This window comes from Spea bombifrons, chromosome 1 (assembly GCF_027358695.1).
Source record: "Spea bombifrons isolate aSpeBom1 chromosome 1, aSpeBom1.2.pri, whole genome shotgun sequence".
Classification (NCBI taxonomy): domain Eukaryota; kingdom Metazoa; phylum Chordata; class Amphibia; order Anura; family Pelobatidae; genus Spea; species Spea bombifrons.
The window spans coordinates 129,114,996-129,134,817 of record NC_071087.1 but is presented as its reverse complement, the minus strand read 5'-3'; the positions used below and the strand labels follow the sequence as shown (position 1 = coordinate 129,134,817).

The 19,822-nt window shown below is 39.8% G+C and overlaps 1 protein-coding gene across 1 annotated transcript; it reads left to right on the top strand.

The window, feature by feature from the left end:
• The first annotated feature begins 3,491 nt into the window (after positions 1–3,491).
• P2RX6 (purinergic receptor P2X 6) lies at positions 3,492–17,604 on the top strand. Its single transcript, XM_053473533.1, has 12 exons — positions 3,492–3,633; positions 5,465–5,618; positions 6,443–6,514; positions 7,490–7,565; positions 8,269–8,362; positions 9,618–9,698; positions 10,167–10,308; positions 11,980–12,089; positions 12,199–12,292; positions 12,393–12,458; positions 12,752–12,829; positions 17,428–17,604. The coding sequence occupies exons 1-12, from the start codon at positions 3,500–3,502 to the stop codon at positions 17,497–17,499; spliced, it is 1,173 nt and encodes a 390-aa protein (XP_053329508.1). The 5' UTR covers positions 3,492–3,499; the 3' UTR covers positions 17,500–17,604.
• Positions 17,605–19,822: the final 2,218 nt, after the last annotated feature.

Here is a 19,822-nt window from a genome sequence, read left to right as displayed (position 1 = left end):
GGGATATTTCATACCCTAAAGAACAGAGTTTTATTGTGATTTTTAACGTTGGTTAAACCATGATTCTGCTTTTCCAATATTTATGTATCCACAGAAGTTATACATGATTTTGTTCAGGAAAAGCAGGCCCTTCTTTTAAAATAAATAAAACAAAATAAATAAATAACATAAAACAAAATAAATTAGAATCTAAGCAAATTTCTGCTAAGCAGTAAGAGCTGCTGCTGAACTATGAACCGGTTTATATTTAGCAATATTCCCTGATTACAGGAACGCCCAACATACATAGTTTTTTATGTTCTAGAGGGCAACATCCATCCCTTACATATTACTTTATATTTCATTTTTTATACTACTGGCTTAAGGGGTTTGGGGGTAGTGAAGGTTATTGTTTTGGATTTTTTACTTGTAGCTGGCTAAAGGATATAATATTTCTTAATGTTTTATTTATTCTCATTTTCTTGCACTGCTTTCAGTGCAGTCATCTTATAGATGCCAGTGATGTCAAAGTGACATCAATGGACATCCTATAAAGTTTTTTATCACATTTTTTCACTTATATTTGTTTAATTTTTTTATATTTTGTTTTTTTCCCACTCTGATCATACTGTGATCAGTAAGCAAGGCTCCTCAGCAAAGGCTGCCCGTCACCTTTTTTTGTGGATGGAAAATAGGAGCATTGCGGGTAGAAAGCCCCACTATATATAGTTGTACATACTCGTAGATTGCACATAAAGCCCATTCAACATTTCAGATGTCCAAACCAGGACACTTGTGTTGGGAGGTGTCATAAGAGACGGGGAGTAGTAAAGCCAACACCAGAATTGTGCGTGCCTGGCACCAGGCATGAGTAGGGCCACCCACTCACCGTACCCAAAGTGCCACTTTACAGTTCTCAGCTGCAGAGTGTCAAAGATCTCTATCGCTTTTACAGATTCCTTGGCTGTCAGGGGATATCAAAGAATCTCCCCAACCGGCCCTTGATCCCCACTGCCCACAAAAGTGGGACATTAGGGAGCATGGGCCAGTTGGGAGGATATTGTGATTTACTCTGCCCAGGCCAAGAAGGTGAAAAATAAGTGGAGGTCTGTGCTGTTGCCTCCTTGCTACACTACCATCCCATTCCACCCACTTCTGGGGCCATTCCCACCTCTTGTCACACCTGCGACACAGGGTACTGAAAATGTTTGGCTTTTTAGTATTCTAATGGTTGGTGTTATGAGGATACATTGCATTGGGTTGAATTGGACAAGTGAAATGATACCAGTTAGAAAATTCCAATAATCCAGATGAGCTATTACAAGGCATTAAATTAATGAGTGACTGGATATGAGAGGTGAAGGAGAAAATGGAATCAAGTGTAACACAAAGCCAGCAAATTTAAGCTGTTGGCTAGATTGTGGATTTCTTGACAGTAATGGAGGTATGAGGAAATGGGGATTGAGGAGACCTCTCACCCCACAAACACAGTGTGAATGAGGACTCTCCACACTCTAGCCCACTCCTTTTGTACATAGTATGAATAAGTGGGTTGGAGTGCAGGAGGCTGCTTACTCATACTGTGTACAACGGGAGTGGGTTGGGATGCATGAGGCTCATTCACACTGTGGGGGGGGCACTGGATCTGCCAAATAGTGATGTGTGCAGTGTACTTTATAAATGAGCAGCCTCACACACAACAACCCTACCCTACCAAACACAGTATGAACTAAAGGCCTCCTGCCCTAATGGACTACGCACCCCCCCCACACACACACACACTCTGCACACTGTGGGAATAATCAACCTGCCATACTCTAGCCCGCTTATGCATACCATGTGCAACTATGGTGGGATCAGTTATAGGAGGATGCTCATTTACACTCTATGCAAGGGATAGGGTGATTGATAGGTTAAAGATGCTGAATATTTGTGTGTTTAGTGGGTAGGGTAACAGAAGAAGAGAAAAAATAAGAGAGAGAGAGACAAAAAGAAGAGAATGGATGAGAAAAGGCACCAAAGGAGAAAGAACAAGATGGAAGAGAGGAGAGAATAAAGACAGAAATAACAGAAGGAGAGGAATAGAGGTAGATGCAGAAGGAAAAGTAAATAAAGAGAGAAAAAAGGAGAAAGAGGAAGATCATAAAGAGATAAGGAGGAGAAAGATTGTAAGAGAGGGAGATAAAAACAGAAGAAAGGGAAGACAAAGAGAAGAGAGAAGGAAGAGGGAGAAAAGGGGGAAGAGAAGAAAGAAGTGAGACAGATAAAGGGGATGAGTAAAGAAAGAAACAAGTAGCAAATGGGTGGAAAGAAATAGTTTGGAGAGAGGAAAGTGAATTAGGAGAGGGGGAGAAAGTAAGATAGGAGAGAGAAAAAGAGAGAGAGAAGACAAAGAGGAAGAAAAAGATAGAGTGAGAAGAGAGAGAAGGGGAGAGAGATTTGAATAGATTGAGATGAGAGAAGACAGAGAGATAGATGAGAGAAAGTGAAGAAGAGCGATGTAGGAGCAAAGAGAGGAGATATTTTATGATGGGCATACCGTATATGCTAGTATTTAAATCTATAATTCATCTGAGCATGTTTATTTTCTATATTGTCTATGAAAGGGTAATGGACATTATAGTCTATGGAAGCTCATCAGCCAATTTTTGCAATTTAAAATAATGAAAAACATGTTTATTTCTATAATGTTTATATGTCAGTGTGATTTGATGAAGTAGGATGCACTACATAGGCTGGTCTCTACTTACTAGCAGAATTGTTTTGGCACTGATAAGGGTTGGCACTAGAAGGGATCATCAAAAAGCACACGTGAAACGTGAAACGCTACCATTTATTATTATTATCATAATATAATGGTAGGCTTCAACAGGCTTCTTTTGTAGCAGAGATTTGTCTGAATTGTTTTATGTGTGCAAATATTTGTCTATCCTTGTACCTGTCTAGAGTTTCTTCAGTTGTTTCATGGGAAAAAATGTACAGCCACACTTAATGTGGCATCCCACATGGTCATTGTTTCAATAGCTTAGGGTTTCCATCAAGTTGGCATTTTGTCAGCAGAGCAAGTAAAAATGCTTAGGTTCAATGATAACCGAATCAAAAAAGTGTCTCAGAAATGGTAACAATTGTATGCAATATGGTACATGATATGTTGGGGCCCCCCCAAGGCTTCTCAGCACATCAGTGGACCCTATCAAGCTAATGTAGCTAATACCAGACATATTCAAGTTGTTTGTTATCATGTCTGTGCCTTATTTTTGGTATAAAATGCTATATTACATATTTTTCCTCCACGGTATAACTTTATGTGAGTACTGATTTCATGCATGCAGCATTTATAAAAGAAAATGCATGACCTGAGCATGTATCATCATGCATTGTTAACTGAGATATTGTATTACTACACTGTAAAAAGATATTGAATTTAATGTTGGAAACCTATCATTCTACACAACCGGCTGTCACTTTAATGCATTGCGAAGGCAGTCATCATTCCAAAGCACAGTCATCGTTAGCAGTAATGGACGCTTCCTGCATCAAATCTTGTCCTCCTGTTCTAGATTACAAGACGGAGAAATACGTGCTGACAAAGAACAGAAAGATTGGTGCATTGCATCGCCTGCTTCACCTTGGCATCTTATGCTACATTATTGGGTGAGTAAGGATGCCGTATGTTTTATGAGATAAGCTTGTGCACAGTCATGCTTCTAGATTTCCTGAGAATTATATGTAGGAAGATGAAACAAAGCAGTATAATGTACATTGTTATACAGGGTAAGTTTGTTCTCTTTAAAAAGAACACTTAATGATATTGTAAATGCTTATTGTAAGTTATAAATTCTACTGCCCAGGTAATAGCTGTCTACACAATGCAATTATCTCCATTTTCACCCCCTGCTAAAAAAAAAACCCATTAATATAGATCCTTGTATTAGTGTGCGACAATATCTCACTACTGGCTTTAACATTACAAATCACTACTTTTTACTCTCAAAAGACAAGTCATATTGTAGCGAGAGTTATACTTTGGTTGGTGTCCATATACATTTCATCAACTTAAATAAAATATGTGACAAAGCTGAGTAATGAAAAAAAAACTTTTATGTGTCAATAAAATGCGAGGATCTTTTGTTTACAAGATGTTTGCAAGTATCTTTGGGATCCGAAAGAATACGCAGATCCAGGCTTGGGTTCTAGATTCTTGGGTCACTGTGAATTATGAGGTTCTGGGTTGGAATAAGTACATGTGTGCTAGACTGTCATTATAACTATAAAAACTGTGAGATATTTAAAGGAAAAGTGACATTATTAAACATAATGAAAATAAAATTTTACATACATTTTTGCCATCCATAAGGCTAGGTTTCCACTTGTTTTTTTTTTTGCTAAAAACGCCCATAAAAACGCCAATAGCGCCACCTGGCGTTTTTTTAGTGAAAAAACGCTGCAGCCAGATGTTAGCTGTTCTTCAATAGGAAATCGCAAAATGCCATTTCCACTTGACGTTTTTCTGTTTGGCGTTTTTTCAGTCCTCTTTGGCGTTTTTCTGCTTTTTTGGGCTCTGTGGCAGTTTTTCAAAATCGCAGCATGTTGACACTCTGGCGTTTTTTGCAAGGAAATCTTGGCGTTTTTCTCCAATAGAAGTCTATGGGAGAGAAAAAACGCCATGAAAAAGCCATGTGGGTTTATTGCCTTGGCGTTTTTTCCACAGTTACAATGCAGAGGATGGACCCAGTATCTGTGTGTCCTACGAGAAATAGGCTGAAAACAAACAGTTTCACACAAAACAAAGTCCTGGACTGGTTCATATTGAATTTTACACCATTTGGAACAAACATGCCATTACAAACAAACATACCCAACGCATCAACTGGATCCTGCGTGCCAAAAGCAACAGCAAACAATTTGCACCATCATTTGGGGCCAATCTCCCCAGAGGAGCAGACATTCGAAATAAAGCATGCCTTACAAACCACAGAAAAGAGACAAAAGGGTCTACCAAGTAAATGACATCAGGAGAGGGCAGATACTTGCCATTTATCCTAATCCCTTTTAGCTGGGTGAAACTTCTAACTTGTAAAGGCTGGAAAAACTGCCTAAGGTCAAAAAAAGCAATTTCCACAGAAAGGCTAAAACGCCAGAAAAAACTCCAGAAAAAACGCCAAAACGCAGGTAAATGCAGTGGCAGTTTTCTTGGCGTTTTTCCTGGCGTTTTTCCTGGCGTTTTTCATCAAGAAAAAAACGCAGGACAAAAACCCAAGTGGAAACCTAGCCTTACAGTTAAATGTAACTGGAAATCTGAGGCCATGAGGAAAGCCTATGACACTTCAGTGACCTCACTTTATAAAGCTGGGGAACCAGCATGGTTAATTGGAAGCATTTTCCAGTGCCACATTGCATTTACAGAAGTATTATCTTCATCTGATGCCGAGAATTAGATATTTAAGACACATTAAAATAACATGTATTATCATTTTCAATCAAGGTGGGTTCTCATACTGAAGAAGGGATACCAGGAAACAGACTCTGATCCTCATTTCTCCTTGATTACAAAACTCAAAGGTGTTTCAGTCACCAAGGATTTCAGACAAGTGGAAGACAAACTTTGGGATGTAGCAGATTTTGTCAAACCAGCTCAGGTAAACCTCGTCATTCTGTTCACATCCAGATAAAATCTTTAAATTTTCCAAATTATAATTGATTTCATTTTTGTTTTCATTATTATTATCTTTGTATGGTCTAGGAGAGTGGTGATTTGATCACCAAGTGGTAAGAATTAGAATTTGCCTAAAGTAAAGGGGAGGGTTGACAGTACCCGCACATATTAACCATCCACAACACATAAGATAATTACCAGTTTCTTACTATAAATAAGACTAAACAAAAGACAGGCAACAAATACTCAATATATATTTCCTTTAGATGTCACCAACCAGTTTACAAAGAGAAGATATGTCATCTGAACAGTAGATGATATTCTTGGTGGTCCATCAAACAATATCCTGGTGCTAGAGGGTATTATATAGACTATTTATTCCTAGTATGAATCGTGTTATCTAGCTAACATGGCTCACTACACCACCCATGTGAAGTACAGCACTATATAATATATTAGTCAATCTCGCTCTGTCTATCTTACGCTATAAATATTAATGATTATCATATAAATCATAGCAAAAAGCGTAAGAGTTATGGCCACTAAGCAGCATATAGAAACGGCATGGTCGCATTACAAAATATTATATACCGGTATAAGTATATAAAATAAATAAATATAGCATGAAACTGTCCTCAAAGGTTCTCATATTACTCCTGAGTCAGATACAGAAGGTGTGGGTAGTATCATCAGTGGAACATGTTTTAGGGATTTGCATAGGAATGTGTTTATTCTGTCCAACCTAGACAAGATACCGGTATTATCTCTAATCTCTAATATTGACAAATATCCAAATATCCTTTATAGGGAGAAAATGTGTTGTTCTTGGTGACTAGTTTTATTGCCACTCCTGGACAAGTGCAAAGTGTGTGTCCAGAGGTAAGAATACATTTGTTGTTGTGTTAGAAAGCATCGACACAGTTACTAACATCAGTAAATACGTTAGACTACACTATATTTGGTATGTGTTTAATCCCAACCTCTCGGGCTGAATTTACACTTACTTATGAAAATGACCCAAAGGACACAACTCTCAGAATTTTATCATGTGAAAGACCCTTCAACACTTTACTCCCCACATGTTGGAGACTTTGTTGTGAATTAAGTAAGCTTTATGTTGGTCCAAAAATACCCCCCAAAATGAAAATATGTATCTCTGGGTATTCACCAGAATGTTTGGTGGGACCAACATAGCCATTTCATGTGGGGAAATTCATCACTTTGCCAGTCAAGACCCAAGTGAGTTCCATTGCAATGCATGGAGCATTTCTATGGGTTGTTCTTGAATGTAATAAGACGGTTGAATAGAGAATTTGCTTAGCAATCTCTATCTTGTCATGCTGTAGTTCCTAAAAGTTAGCTAATCCAGGAAATGATCATAGGTTCTTCTCAATCTCAGATAAGAAATCCTCCCTCTGCCGCGGGTCCTGCTGTGGATGTTATGTTATCTACAACTGGGCTAGCACTTACAGCATTGATGTGCCTGGCAAAGCCCATACATTTTCCGAACTGGGTTAACTTATCAGTGCCCATATACCACACTGGATCCAATATATAAAAAATGTAATTACTAATGTTTTTATGCCATGTAAAGTCCTACATGCCCCACACTGCATTCCTATAATCTGCCTACAGAAGAACAGCATAGTGTAGCAAAGTCTATAGAGGTTTCTAACGTCGAATGATATGTTTACTGAAATCATAAGGGAGAGGTAGCTGTTTTATGCTGTTTCATCAAATAATACATGGCTTTTAAATGTCTGCACTTATTGAGCTCTGGAACTTGACTAGCAAATCAATTAATGATTGTCGAGGTGTGTTTTTTTTTTTTTCAAGTGGATTACTCTTTTCTAGAGCCCTTTAATTTTAGATGCTAGATGTGGTGAAAACCTGGACTGTCCTGCAGGAGAATCCGTATTGAGCGGAAATGGTAATTTAATTAACCTTTATTATAAAATCTACTACTTATATACCTTATAGCGAGTGCCTGATATCAAACCAGATTAGCTTCATTCTGTAGGTTTTGGATACAAGGTTTATTTGTTTACCTACTTTTTAACTAAAGTATATTCCAAAAAACAGAGATGACAGCCGAAGCAATGTGATACATTAAATAAATAAAGTGTGACACAAAAAGATGCAATTGCTGCAAAAGTGGCATAATCCTACAAATATTTGTTATTTTGTTCCACTTGGATGCACAGTCTTAGTAAACAGGCTTTGGGGATAAAGGTGGGATGAATAATCATGGAGAAAAGGTGTATTAACCCACTTTTCTCTGGATCTGTAATACGGTATATTACAAGGTGGACTATAGGCAGTTTTAATAAAACCACATCAAGAGGAATCCTGGCAGAACCAGCTAAACGTGGAATAATCAACATGAATATTTCACTGGTTTGTTGGATATTGAGATTGTAATGCATTTCCATAGAGTTGCTCTTAATACACGTGGCTCATTGTGTTAACATTTTCTAGAAATTCAAACGCATCAAATTTTATGTGGAATGAAATAAGTTGTCACTTTTTTCATCTTAATATGCTTTCCATATTTCTTCCCTTTTTTTCTCAAAAATTATCATGTTCTTATTCTTAATAACAAGGATCATAGGACACCCTGTCGTGTCTTACAGGCATAAAAACTGGGAAATGTGTAAAGCTGAATAAAACCCATTCCACTTGCGAGATTTATGGCTGGTGTCCCGTGGAAAATGCATCACGACTCAGGTAAATGACGTATGTAGAGCACATGTTGTAATGTTTATGGTCCAAGAACATCCAACAAATTGTGAATTCTGAGATCTTCAAGTACATGCATATACACGCAAACTAGTACTTTGTTTTAGCATCTGCCACGGGACATTGCAATTCCTTTAAAGTGATCATTTATCCATTATGATAGAATATGTTACAATATGTGTTTTCAATGGATTTCTTTACATTTATCAACACTGAATCACATAAACTGCCATTCATCCAATCAATCTCTTACTTTAATCCACTCATTCTGCCCCAGACACAGCAGCCTGAATTTATAAACCTACAAAATATAGCAAAAATACAGATGTTACCATCAATACCTATCATCAAAAACCTGGTTTTAGGGGTTCTGTGATACGGTACCCCACTTTTAAGCACAACCTTCTGCCTTCTATCTTTTAACTGTTTTTCAATCCAAAGCCTCAGCAAAATCTAAAAATATTATATCTACAACCCTGCCTAGGTCTAAATATCTACTTACTTCATTGTAGAACACAAGGTGTCTTGTATGGTAGGATCAGTTCTTCTTCATAAGCCATCTTGATTAACGCTAAGAATTTGGTTTAGTTCAGCATAGTCTGGCATTGAATTGTGAATTTCACCGTCACTGATTTTTGTGTTTGCAATCCCTATTTAAATAATGGGGTTGCTTTTCACCGGTCCTATGACTCAGTGCCAGAGGATATTGAATGTTAATTCAAATATTATTATTTCTCTTTTTAGGACATGCCCCGGGATCTCTTGTCACATGCAACTCTGTAACTAACATTACTTCTAGTTATCTCGGGGAGGATTATGTCCCAGGGTGTGCAAATGGCCCAGTGTTTAAAAGTTGGCTCCCAAATAAATTAAAATGTTTTAGTGCTATATATTTAATTTAAACATTTTCCATCTCCTAAAATAGCTGCCAATTAAAAAGAACTTTCGTTCTAAAAAAAACCCCCCCTCAAAACATACTTCGGTGACCTAAAATAACCAAACAGTTCATTTTTGAGGTTTTCAAGCTGAATTTCAAGTTTAAGATTTTCTGCCAAATCATTGATGAATATTTTCCTTATGACCATACTCACCACAAATGCGCTGGAGATGCCGCAGAGCTACACGCCGTGAACATGTTATGGCAACTAACAGAGACTTCTGTATGCTGCATAATATTTTTTTTATTCTGTTGTACAGGAGATCAGTCTCTTATGTATGTGTTGTTCTTTCCTTACGTTTTTAGCAAACCCCGTCTCAGTGAAGCTGAAAATTTCACTCTGTTTATTAAAAATGCCGTTCATTTTAGAAAATTTAACTTTTCAAGGTGAGTAAAATGTATTTGTTAAGGCATTCTCTCTATAATTATACACAGGACGTATCCATGATTGGCCTCCAGGCTGTCTGTCTGGTCTTAGGTCTTGATAGAACTAACCGACCTTTAGTAATGTTTGTTGTTTGACAGAATGCAGCTTATTTTGCCTACATTTCCAGTGTTCAGAACAGAGGATGGGTGGTGTGAGGTGAGTCCGGGTGGCTAGGGTGGCTACTCTGGGCCAGGCCAAGGGCAGCAACCCCACAAATACACCACTGACCTCTAGCACGTCAACAATCCATTCCTAGAGTAATATATTCAGGTGACACCTATTTAGTCATCAAATGGTTTAGAATTGTTCAACAAACAAGGTGAGAATTTTTAAAAATCTTTTAGATAGTAGTTGAAAAGTGCATCAAAAATGTATCAGTGCTAATTTGCAGAGAACGGATTCCTTCTTCATTACTTTTTTTTTTAAAGTTCCAACACCTTGGAGACATTGAATGAGACGTATTTTAAGAGCTGCATGTATGATCCAGTCTCCAGTCCTTACTGCCCTGTCTTCCGAATTCAAGACATCATAAGACAAGCTGGATACAGCTTTGCGGACCTCTCTGTTCTGGTAACATTCTATAAGTGACTAAAGTCAAAATGTTTATTATGTACCCTTATATCAGGAGTCCTTAGGTGGGCCCAGAGTGCCAACAGATACCACTCTCCTTCCTGCTTGGGGTCTCTGTAAAGCAGAGTGCAGAGACCCATTGTACAGCGCTACGGAATTTGATGGCGCTATATAAAACAATAAATAATAATATGATGTCATACCCTAGAGCTCCACTTCTCTCTGTGATACAGAAACCATGAGTTTGAGGGACAGCAGGAGTCCCACTTGTCCCTTCTTAAAGACAGACGGATTCTCCTAACCCTGAGCCCTGCAAACCCTGAACATATTACTAATGTGTATCAGGAACAATTGCAACACTTTCATTTGTTTACTTATTATGTGTATTACCAAGAGAAATGCAATACTTTAATAAAATAAATAATAAGACATAAGCGTTCCTTTAATATAAAGACAGGCTGTTGGCATAGGTTAAAATAATTGTTTGCTCTTTAAAGCAAGACTAGTCATATTGATTTACTTTATCATTGTATTAAGCTGTTGAACTTTTCCAAAGATTTTCTTTTTTTTTTAATATGCATTTGATGTGGTTAAGTGGGAAATATTTAAAAAGGTTTTTAAATCAATTAATAAGCAAATTGGTGCATGATGATTAAAACAAAACAACTCAAAGACTAGATAAAAATAAATCTATTTACTTGTAGTTGTCATCTATATGTTTGAGAGTGATTGGTCTACTTTTATAGAATTTTCCTCTTTAACATACGTAATAAATATTTTTGGATATATTATACATTTCAGCTCATTAAGCTTATATTGGTAACAGAAAGAAGAGACATGTCTTCTGCTTCACATCATTTATGTTGGATACCCATCTGTAAATGAAAAAAAAATGACAGTTGCATATTTACTTTTGATTGTTATGTCATTATCCCTTCCAGTCTAAAAGAGTAATACGCTTTTTGGCCCTCTTCCAATCTGAGTAAACACATTTAAGATACATTATATATGCACTGTGTGATGGCAGGTGTGAGTTTCTTATAGAGCAGTTGTCCCACCAACATTAGGATTATCTAAATAGTGAGTAAATGCCCTACCCTATCTGAAACAAACTAAAATGGCATGTGTGGAAGAACGGATACTTTCCACAAAACCAGATGAGTTGAAATATATATAATGCTTTCATGCATTAAACTCAGACTTATTTATATAGCAATATTGATGACTATGTGGGTCATTCGCTAAGTGAGAAGTTTCATCTCCCTGACTTCATTATACACTATGGGGGGCCATTGCAAGTGAGCTTCTGCAGCAAGATGGGCCGAGTTGGCTTTGTCTGCCCCTTAGTTAAATCTTGCATATACATTAGGAGGATCAGCTCGGCCCTTTTTGGAGGAGAAACGTGCTTGGGCTGGACCTACTCAATGCATAGAGAAATTGATTAGTTCAGATGTTTCAAACCACCATGATAACTTACACTTTAGTTAATACATCCAAAAATATCATTTTAAAAATGTAATTAAACCAAGGTGTGACTCCGGTGTGTTTAGGTGGCTCTTTAACCTTCAGATTGGTTACTTATTAACTTAAGAAACCCTGAAACTGACTAGCGTTTGTGACTTTTGCCACACTTTGACTGTCATGGAAAGTGACTCTGTGACTCTGTCTTAGGGTGGAGTTGTCAATGCTCACATTGAGTGGAGATGTGACCTGGATCATCCACTAACCTTGTGTAAGCCACATTATGATTTTCAGCTGCAAGCAAAAGAGAACAACTTCAGGTAGGTTACATAAAAATCCTCAGGCCATTTACGAGACCGGTGTCATACAGAAGATTAAACAGTAATTGTTACATTGTTATTATTAAGTCAAGCAGTGTTGCCTTTGTAGGACTGCCACATATTACTGGAATCAAGATGGCCGTGAATACAGAGATCTCCTCAAGCTGTATGGAATCCGGTTTGATATTTCTGTGACTGGTGAGGTAATTCTCTTTTTTTCCCCTGAATAAAGAGGCAAGCATTGCAGTTTTGATGGTGTTATTACTGTTTTGACCATATTCCATAATTTAATTTTATGTCCAGGCCAGGAAGTTTGGTGTCATACCAACGGCTGTCAGTCTTGGAACTGGGTGTGCATTTCTTGGCGGAGTAAGTAAAAATGAATGCCTACTAGAAAGTAGATCCTGGCATAAATTACCTTTTATACTATTTCTTCTGATGGAAGATTAATCATTCAAAAGCTACATTTATGTCAATTTATAACCAGCTCTTCATTTGGTGATACACTTTAAGCATCTCTGTGTATATTTGATATTATTTTTATTTATAAGCCAAGGCACATATTTTACATTGACATATAAAACAGGTGATTATGGTGATTTTAATATATTTTGTGATGTCCATATTATATCATAATCATATTCATTTCTGTTTTGTAAAAGGCAACATTTTTGTGTGACCTGATTCTGCTATATTTAGATGAAAAGGCCAGTTTCTACAGGAGTTGTAAATACGAAGAGGTGGGTAGAAAGTCCAAAAATACATTATTTTTGATTGGCACAAGCATAATAAACAGTGCAGTTGGCAGTATAAAAATGAGGTGGGGCAATGTTATAAATATTTTAGGAAAGGGTGGTGTCCAGGAACACTATCCTTGGTGCTCCACTAGGAAAGAAGAGATGTCTGTTCATCAGAATGCACAGATCTCTCATTCAGCACCTCAATATTGTTCAGGTACAAGAAGGTGCAGGGTTATGACATCACATCATGATGCACTCATTCTCTTTGTGCATGGAGGGGTGGGCAGAATAGAAAAAAAGGGTTATTGAAAGTGCGGCTGCCATACAATTACTGTCTGCACCTATGTATGAAATTATTGTGCTTGAAATAATTTTCTATTTTTTATTCTAAAAACCCTGACAAATATTAAATACAGTTTAATTCCAGCAGAAATATCTGCCAATCTTTCCCTGGTGTTATCTGTAGTGTGTGTAAAAAATAGCAAGTAATTATGTCTCATTTAGTATTTGCGTATAAACTAATTTGGTAATCCTTGTGTACAACTCTAGTCCTCGGGGGCCACAAACAGGCCACGGTTTTTGGATATGCCAGCTTAACCACGTGTATCTCAGTTCATCAAATCCATCAAACTACCATATACTTGTTCTCTTGTTCAATGTGCAGTTCTTTCAGCAAATATGTAGGAAATAAAGCATAGGTGACCTAAAGCTCAAGTGCAGTTTGATTATGCAGAAGGACAATGATCCAAAGCACACAAGCAAGTCCACCTCTGAATGGCTTAAAAGAAACATTGATGAAGGTTTTGGAGTGACCTAGTCACCTGGATTTAGTGACCTGACTTTACTCCCATTCAGGGCCGGCCTTTGGGGTGTGCGACCTGTGCGACCGCACAGGGCGCCACACTCCAGGGGGCGCCGCCGCGGGGTCCGCTGCCGCCCCCTCTGCACCTAAATTAAAACATCGGGTTTTTTTTATTGTTGTTATTTTTAACTTTATTTAACATCCTCCATGTTAAATAAAGTTTTTTTAACTTTATTTAACATGGAGGATGTTAAATAAAGTTAAAACAAACAAAAAAAAAACCAATGTTTTCATTTATGTCCCGGGCAGGGGCGCCGAGCGGTTGCTAGTGAAGTTCTCAGCAACCGCTCGACGCCCCTTACTCTCCGTGACTCCGTCGCGGTGCCGGCATCTCATGTTGAGCGCCGGACTATTCCGGCGCTCAACATGAAATGCCGGCAGGACTCCTCAAGGTAAGTTAGGATAGGGGGGGAGGGGTAGTTTGAAGGGGAAGAGGGGGTGGTAGTTTGAAGGGGAAGAGGGGGGGGGTAGTTTGAAGGGGCAGAGGGGGGGTAGTTTGAAGGGGCAGAGGGGGGGTAGTTTGAAGGGGCAGAGGGGGGGTAGTTTGAAGGGGCAGAGGGGGGTGGTTTGAAGGGGCAGAGGGGGGGTGGTTTGAAGGGGCAGAGGGGGGGTAGTTTGAAGGGGCAGAGTGGGGGTAGTTTGAAGGGGCAGAGTGGGGGTAGTTTGAAGGGGCAGAGTGGGGGTAGTTTGAAGGGGCAGAGTGGGGGTAGTTTGAAGGGGCAGAGGGGGGGTAGTTTGAAGGGGCAGAGGGGGGGTAGTTTGAAGGGGCAGGGGGGATAGTTTGAAGGGGCAGGGGGGGATAGTTTGAAGGGGCAGAGGGGGGGTAGTGAGGGGGGGGGCGCCAGAGGAGTAGTTCGCACAGGGCGCCAGAACACCTAAGGCCGGCTCTGCTCCCATTTGGGTGATGTAACATGACCGTAAAAAGGCAGTTTTTTTATTGTTAATACGAGAAAACCCTCGAATATGGCAGAATATTGAGGCAGAAGAGTGGGGCAAAATTGTTCCACATTAATGAAAAAGGCACATTGTCAGATATTGCAAGTGTTTGATTGCATCAAGAGTGGCAAAACCAGTTATTGGGTAATATAGGTTTGATTAACTCTTTACTGTTTAGTTATGTTGTCTTTGTCTTATATTGAAATTAGTTGTTTAGATGGTCTAAAACATTTAAATGTGACAAATAAGCAAAAATTTCCCACCGTACTGCACCTAAAAACTGCAGAAAATTGTATTTTTCAAATCGTAAATGAAAGTGCAGTGTTATACGTAAAATGTTATTCTATCCCATGTGCTTCTGGTAGACTGAACCAGGAAAACAAGCTGTAAAAAACTGGTTTCTCGGTGTATCAATAAAATGAATAAGATGTACAAATATTATAAGCAGACATAACTAGGGAACATTCCACGCCAGGCGAATGTGGTATAAAGACACTTCTTCAAGGCTTAACGTACCGTGTTGTCTGTGGGAAAGCCATTGTGTTTGAGCTCCCAAAGTTGTGAATACCCGGAGATGCCTGGAGGCATCCTATTCATTGATCAAGACAGCAAAGAGAATATTCTTTTAACTAACTCTGTATCATGAATACATTTTGCTCCATTTTCTGCAAACAGCAGGTGGTATCAAACATACCTGAAGCCTATTAACTAAGTCTACTTTTTTATTTAATATGCATATCAGTAGAGCTGGGAACTCTCTAGGCAGCCAGCCCTGGGACATCTCCAGGTATGCATGGCAGGAGCTAATCTCCATTGAATTATAAATTGTAATGGAAAACACAATTATTCCTCACAGCAAAAACTATTCGGTATGTTAAACTTTAAGATATTTGAGAATGTCTCTGGAGTAGAATACTGGATTCTTTTGTGGCTGTAATTGAGCTTTTTTGTGTGTTCCTAATGAGTTAGTGGAGTCCTGACTGTCAACTTCATCTCAAACCCATCTTCACTTTAGCTGCGTACAGTATATCGTAAGTAATACTTATTACATAAGGCCATGTTCCGAGAAGCACAGCAAAAGTATCATTTAGCACCTAATGGAAGATGTTTGTCACATTCATATAAATGCCCATATAAATCAATATATTTAGCACAGCAATGTTATCTTTTCATAAGACATTTGGGTTTTCCCCAGATTTTTGGGGGACCTGTCAGATGGGCTAAACCTTGGAAATGGCTTAATAACTGGAGACATAAGGTTGTAGTTAATGGTGAATGTTCAGATGAAGGTCATGTTACTAGTGGGGTACTTCAGGTGTCAGTAGAGGCACCCATTCTTTAATATTTGCATTTGCAATATTAAATAAGGGTCCCAAAGGCATGTCTTTTTGCCAAGGAAATGTTATGACTGGAAGTCATAGTCTAAAACTAGAGGGTCAGATGCTTTCATGTCAAATAAGGACGTTTTACTTAATTAGAGGGTGGGAGATAAATGAAAAAGCCTTTCAGCAGAAGTGGTAGAGGTTAAAACAGTAAGGTGATAAGCAAAGTTCCCTCTAATTTTTCTTGGGTGGTGTGCGCAGAAAATTTCTGTTGTGCAAAATTTTTCCCAGAGCCAAAATTTTGTGCGCACAATATGCTTCTACAGTCCATATAAAGCGAAGTTGGTGGAGCTGAAAAAAATCACATTGCAAGGGGGGTGGAGCTATATATTTCCAACCCTTTTGACTCCATGGTCTATTTTAAACGTGAAATTCTCACTGCAAAAGTTAATTATGAGCAAATCACGAGTGGGGGCTCCGGGCTGCATAAAGGATCAATACACCGCTTCAGTGTGTGGCTTAGTATATAGGGATGCACCGAAATGAAAATTCTGGACCGAAAATTCAGCATTCACTTGACCGAAACTGAAAATCTGAAAATGCTGGAACCTGGGCATCATATTAATGTGATTACAGCCTCCCTATGCCATGCTATCCCCCCCCCCCTTACACATCCATGCTATTACACACACTCATTCACAAACATTAAGCATAAACTACAGCATAACACCCATCACTCTCACACACTTACTATTACTAATCCACTCTCACTTAATGTTTTCCTACCTTTCCTCTGTTAGTTACTTTTCCTCCTCCTCTTCGTTCTTCCTCTTGCCTCTTCTTCTTCTGTGTCCTGTCCTACCGGTGCAGTGAAGGTGGTGGGCGTGGCTTCAGTGCTGTGGGCCGGGATCTGACATCAAATCCCGACGCACAGCATCAGTTGCCGCGCGCATCGCAAGGGAGCAGGATTGGAGGTGTGCATTAACAGACCTCTCGCTCACTTGATTGATTTTAAGCCGGTTGGAGGGAGATCCTTGCTCCTCCAGCGGCGGACATTACTGTCCGTCTCTGGAGGAGTGCCAGCGGCACCCCGGACGGATTGCCCGCCCCTCCAGCTCCCTGTTAGGTACTGTGCGCACAACTTTAGGATGTGTGCGCTCTCTCGAAAAGTTATGTGCGCGCGCACAAGCGCACAGCCTAGAGGGAACACTGGTTATAAGGGATAGTATGAAGTTTTTGCAGCAAAATAAATGGCTGGATTAAACTAGATGGGCTAGGTGGTCCTTAAAGTTTCATCTCCGCATTACATATTAATTTGTAGGCATGGCATCGGCTGTTTTGCTTTTTAAGATGTCACCAGTTACACCCCCCCATTTGCTTTTACAAACAAGGCTCTAGGGTACAGAGATCTTTGACTGAACTTGATGTTTTTTAAAGGAGTACACTGACTCAATGGTCTTTATTTCTGTGTTTTGCAGGTTAATCCACCCGATGAACAACAATCTACCTCACCTGGAAAACTAATTGACAACTTTAATCAGGAAGCTTGAATAATAGAAAATATTCAATTATGTTGTGCCTTCAAAAGGTGTTGTTCCACCTGCTCAGTGAGACCTCTGAAATTAAATAAACAAGATAATACATCATCTTCTAAACTGGCCACAATGTATAGCGTACCATACAAACTTTAACTTGAGTATTGGTCCGTCCAGTTCTGGGCCAGGTGGGCCACTGGCCGACAATGCCACACACTGCTGCTGAAGCAGAAGATTGGCTGCTGCAGCAGCTGGATATGCCCATACCTCCCAACATTTCAAAATGTGAAAGAGGGACACTTTTTTTTTTCTTTTCAATCGCTCTCACAGAACTTACCAATACAAGCAATTGCACTTTACAATGTTGTGCGTGCATCGCCACTTAAAAAACGCTTCATTTTTGTCAGCACAGTCATGCATATTAAAAATAACCAACACATTGAATTGAACTCCCATGAGGCTCAGCCTGACATACTACTTCCATGATGCTGGCTGAGCATCATGGGCATACCTGGGAACTCTCTGGGTTTGACCCTGAGATTGCCGAGTGAGCACTGCTTCTGTGGTTCTCCGGGTCAAGACCCGAATCCTCTGGGTCGCGGGGTCTTGACACGCCCCACTTCCCACCCATTTTTACTTAAAATGGGGGTGTTACCCGCTGCCGTCAGCGTGCAGTCCCGGATAGCCGGAGCCCAGAAGTTCCCAGGTATGATCATGGGAAGTGCAGTTAACAGTAGATAAAGCTGCAGATGTTAGCTGTGAGCTACAATTCCCATGATGCTCAGCCAGCTAGGTGTCCACCATGATGCTGGCTGAGCATCATTTGAAGAGTAGTCCACCACATTTTTTTTTTTTTTTTTTATGAAGGGAGGGAGGCTAATGTTAGCCTCCCTCCCAGGATATTTACACACTGCCTTTACACACACCTGCCCATAAACACACATATACACATACACTGCCTTTACACACACCTGCCCATAAACACACACATATATATATGTATATATATATATATATATATATGCATACACTGCCCTTACACACACCTGCCCATAAACACACATATACACATACACTGCCCTGACACGTGACTGCCTATACACACTGCCTTTACACATATATATGCACATACACTCCAGCTGACAAATATCTACACTGCTCTTACATACACACAAGCTTACAAACACATACATACTGTGATGCTGTAAACTCCAGGGAGATGATTAGCTTGGCATTTGGGTACAGGTGCTATGCAGATCATACATATGGGTCCCTGGGGTGGAGCAATTGGAGAGCAAGGTGGGCCAATGCTCCATTCCCCCATTCTGTGAAAAATCCATGCTAGTTTTTCCAGGAGGCTATAAGTCTGCAGGATCCGGTCTGGGATTCCTATGGGAACTGCATCAGGCACAGGTGCTGGGCATTAAAAACCCTTGGAGCCTGATGATCAGGGAGACTGTTGGGGAAAGAGGAAGTTTCCCTATGGCTCCCAGGGCACTGAGGATGACCATCCCTGAGCCAAGTGAGGCAATACCTGCCTGGACCTTTGTGTGCTGTCTGGGGGAGGTTTTCCAGATCCTGGCTTAGCTGTGTCTGGCTGGGGGGTTAAGTTAGTGGGTGATTATAAAAATGCATTTCTTGTTTTTATTTCCCAACCTGCCCCCCCAGTTGTGCCCAGGTTTGTCACACTGCCTCCCATATATGCCTTATACCCCCAGATATGCCCCTCTGGCCCCCAGATATGCCACTTTGCTCTCTGATATGCCTTATACCACACATATGCCACTCTTCCCTCTGATATGCCTTATACCCCCTATATGCCACTGTGCACTCCTGATATGCCTTATACCCCCAGATATGCCATTCTGTCCCCCCAGACTTACCTCTGTGCTCCAGACTCCCTGGTGTCTAGTGGGGGCAGCAGGTGAATGCCTGCACCTGGCCGGCACTTTTGCTGGAGCTTCTATGACTGAGCTACGGAAGGTCTTGTGACGCCGGTGCTCCATCATGGCAGTGCCGCCAGTATCGGAGGTTGTCTGCAGTGGTGTGGGGGATTTGGATCTTAGTGTTATAGTCACTATAAGACGAGGGGTATTTTTCAGAACATCTGCTCTGAAAAAACCCTCATCTTATATTCGATAAAATCAATTCAACTAATCGATAACGAAATTTGTTGGCACCGATTTTCATTACCGATTAGTTGTTGCAGCCCAAATAATTACATTAAATAAAAGTACAAATCTCAGGGGGTTCTGTGGACCTCAAGCTTGTTCTGCTGGGAGGTTATTCCACATATCCATCACCCTCTCATTAAAGTAAGTCATTTACATTAAGTAAA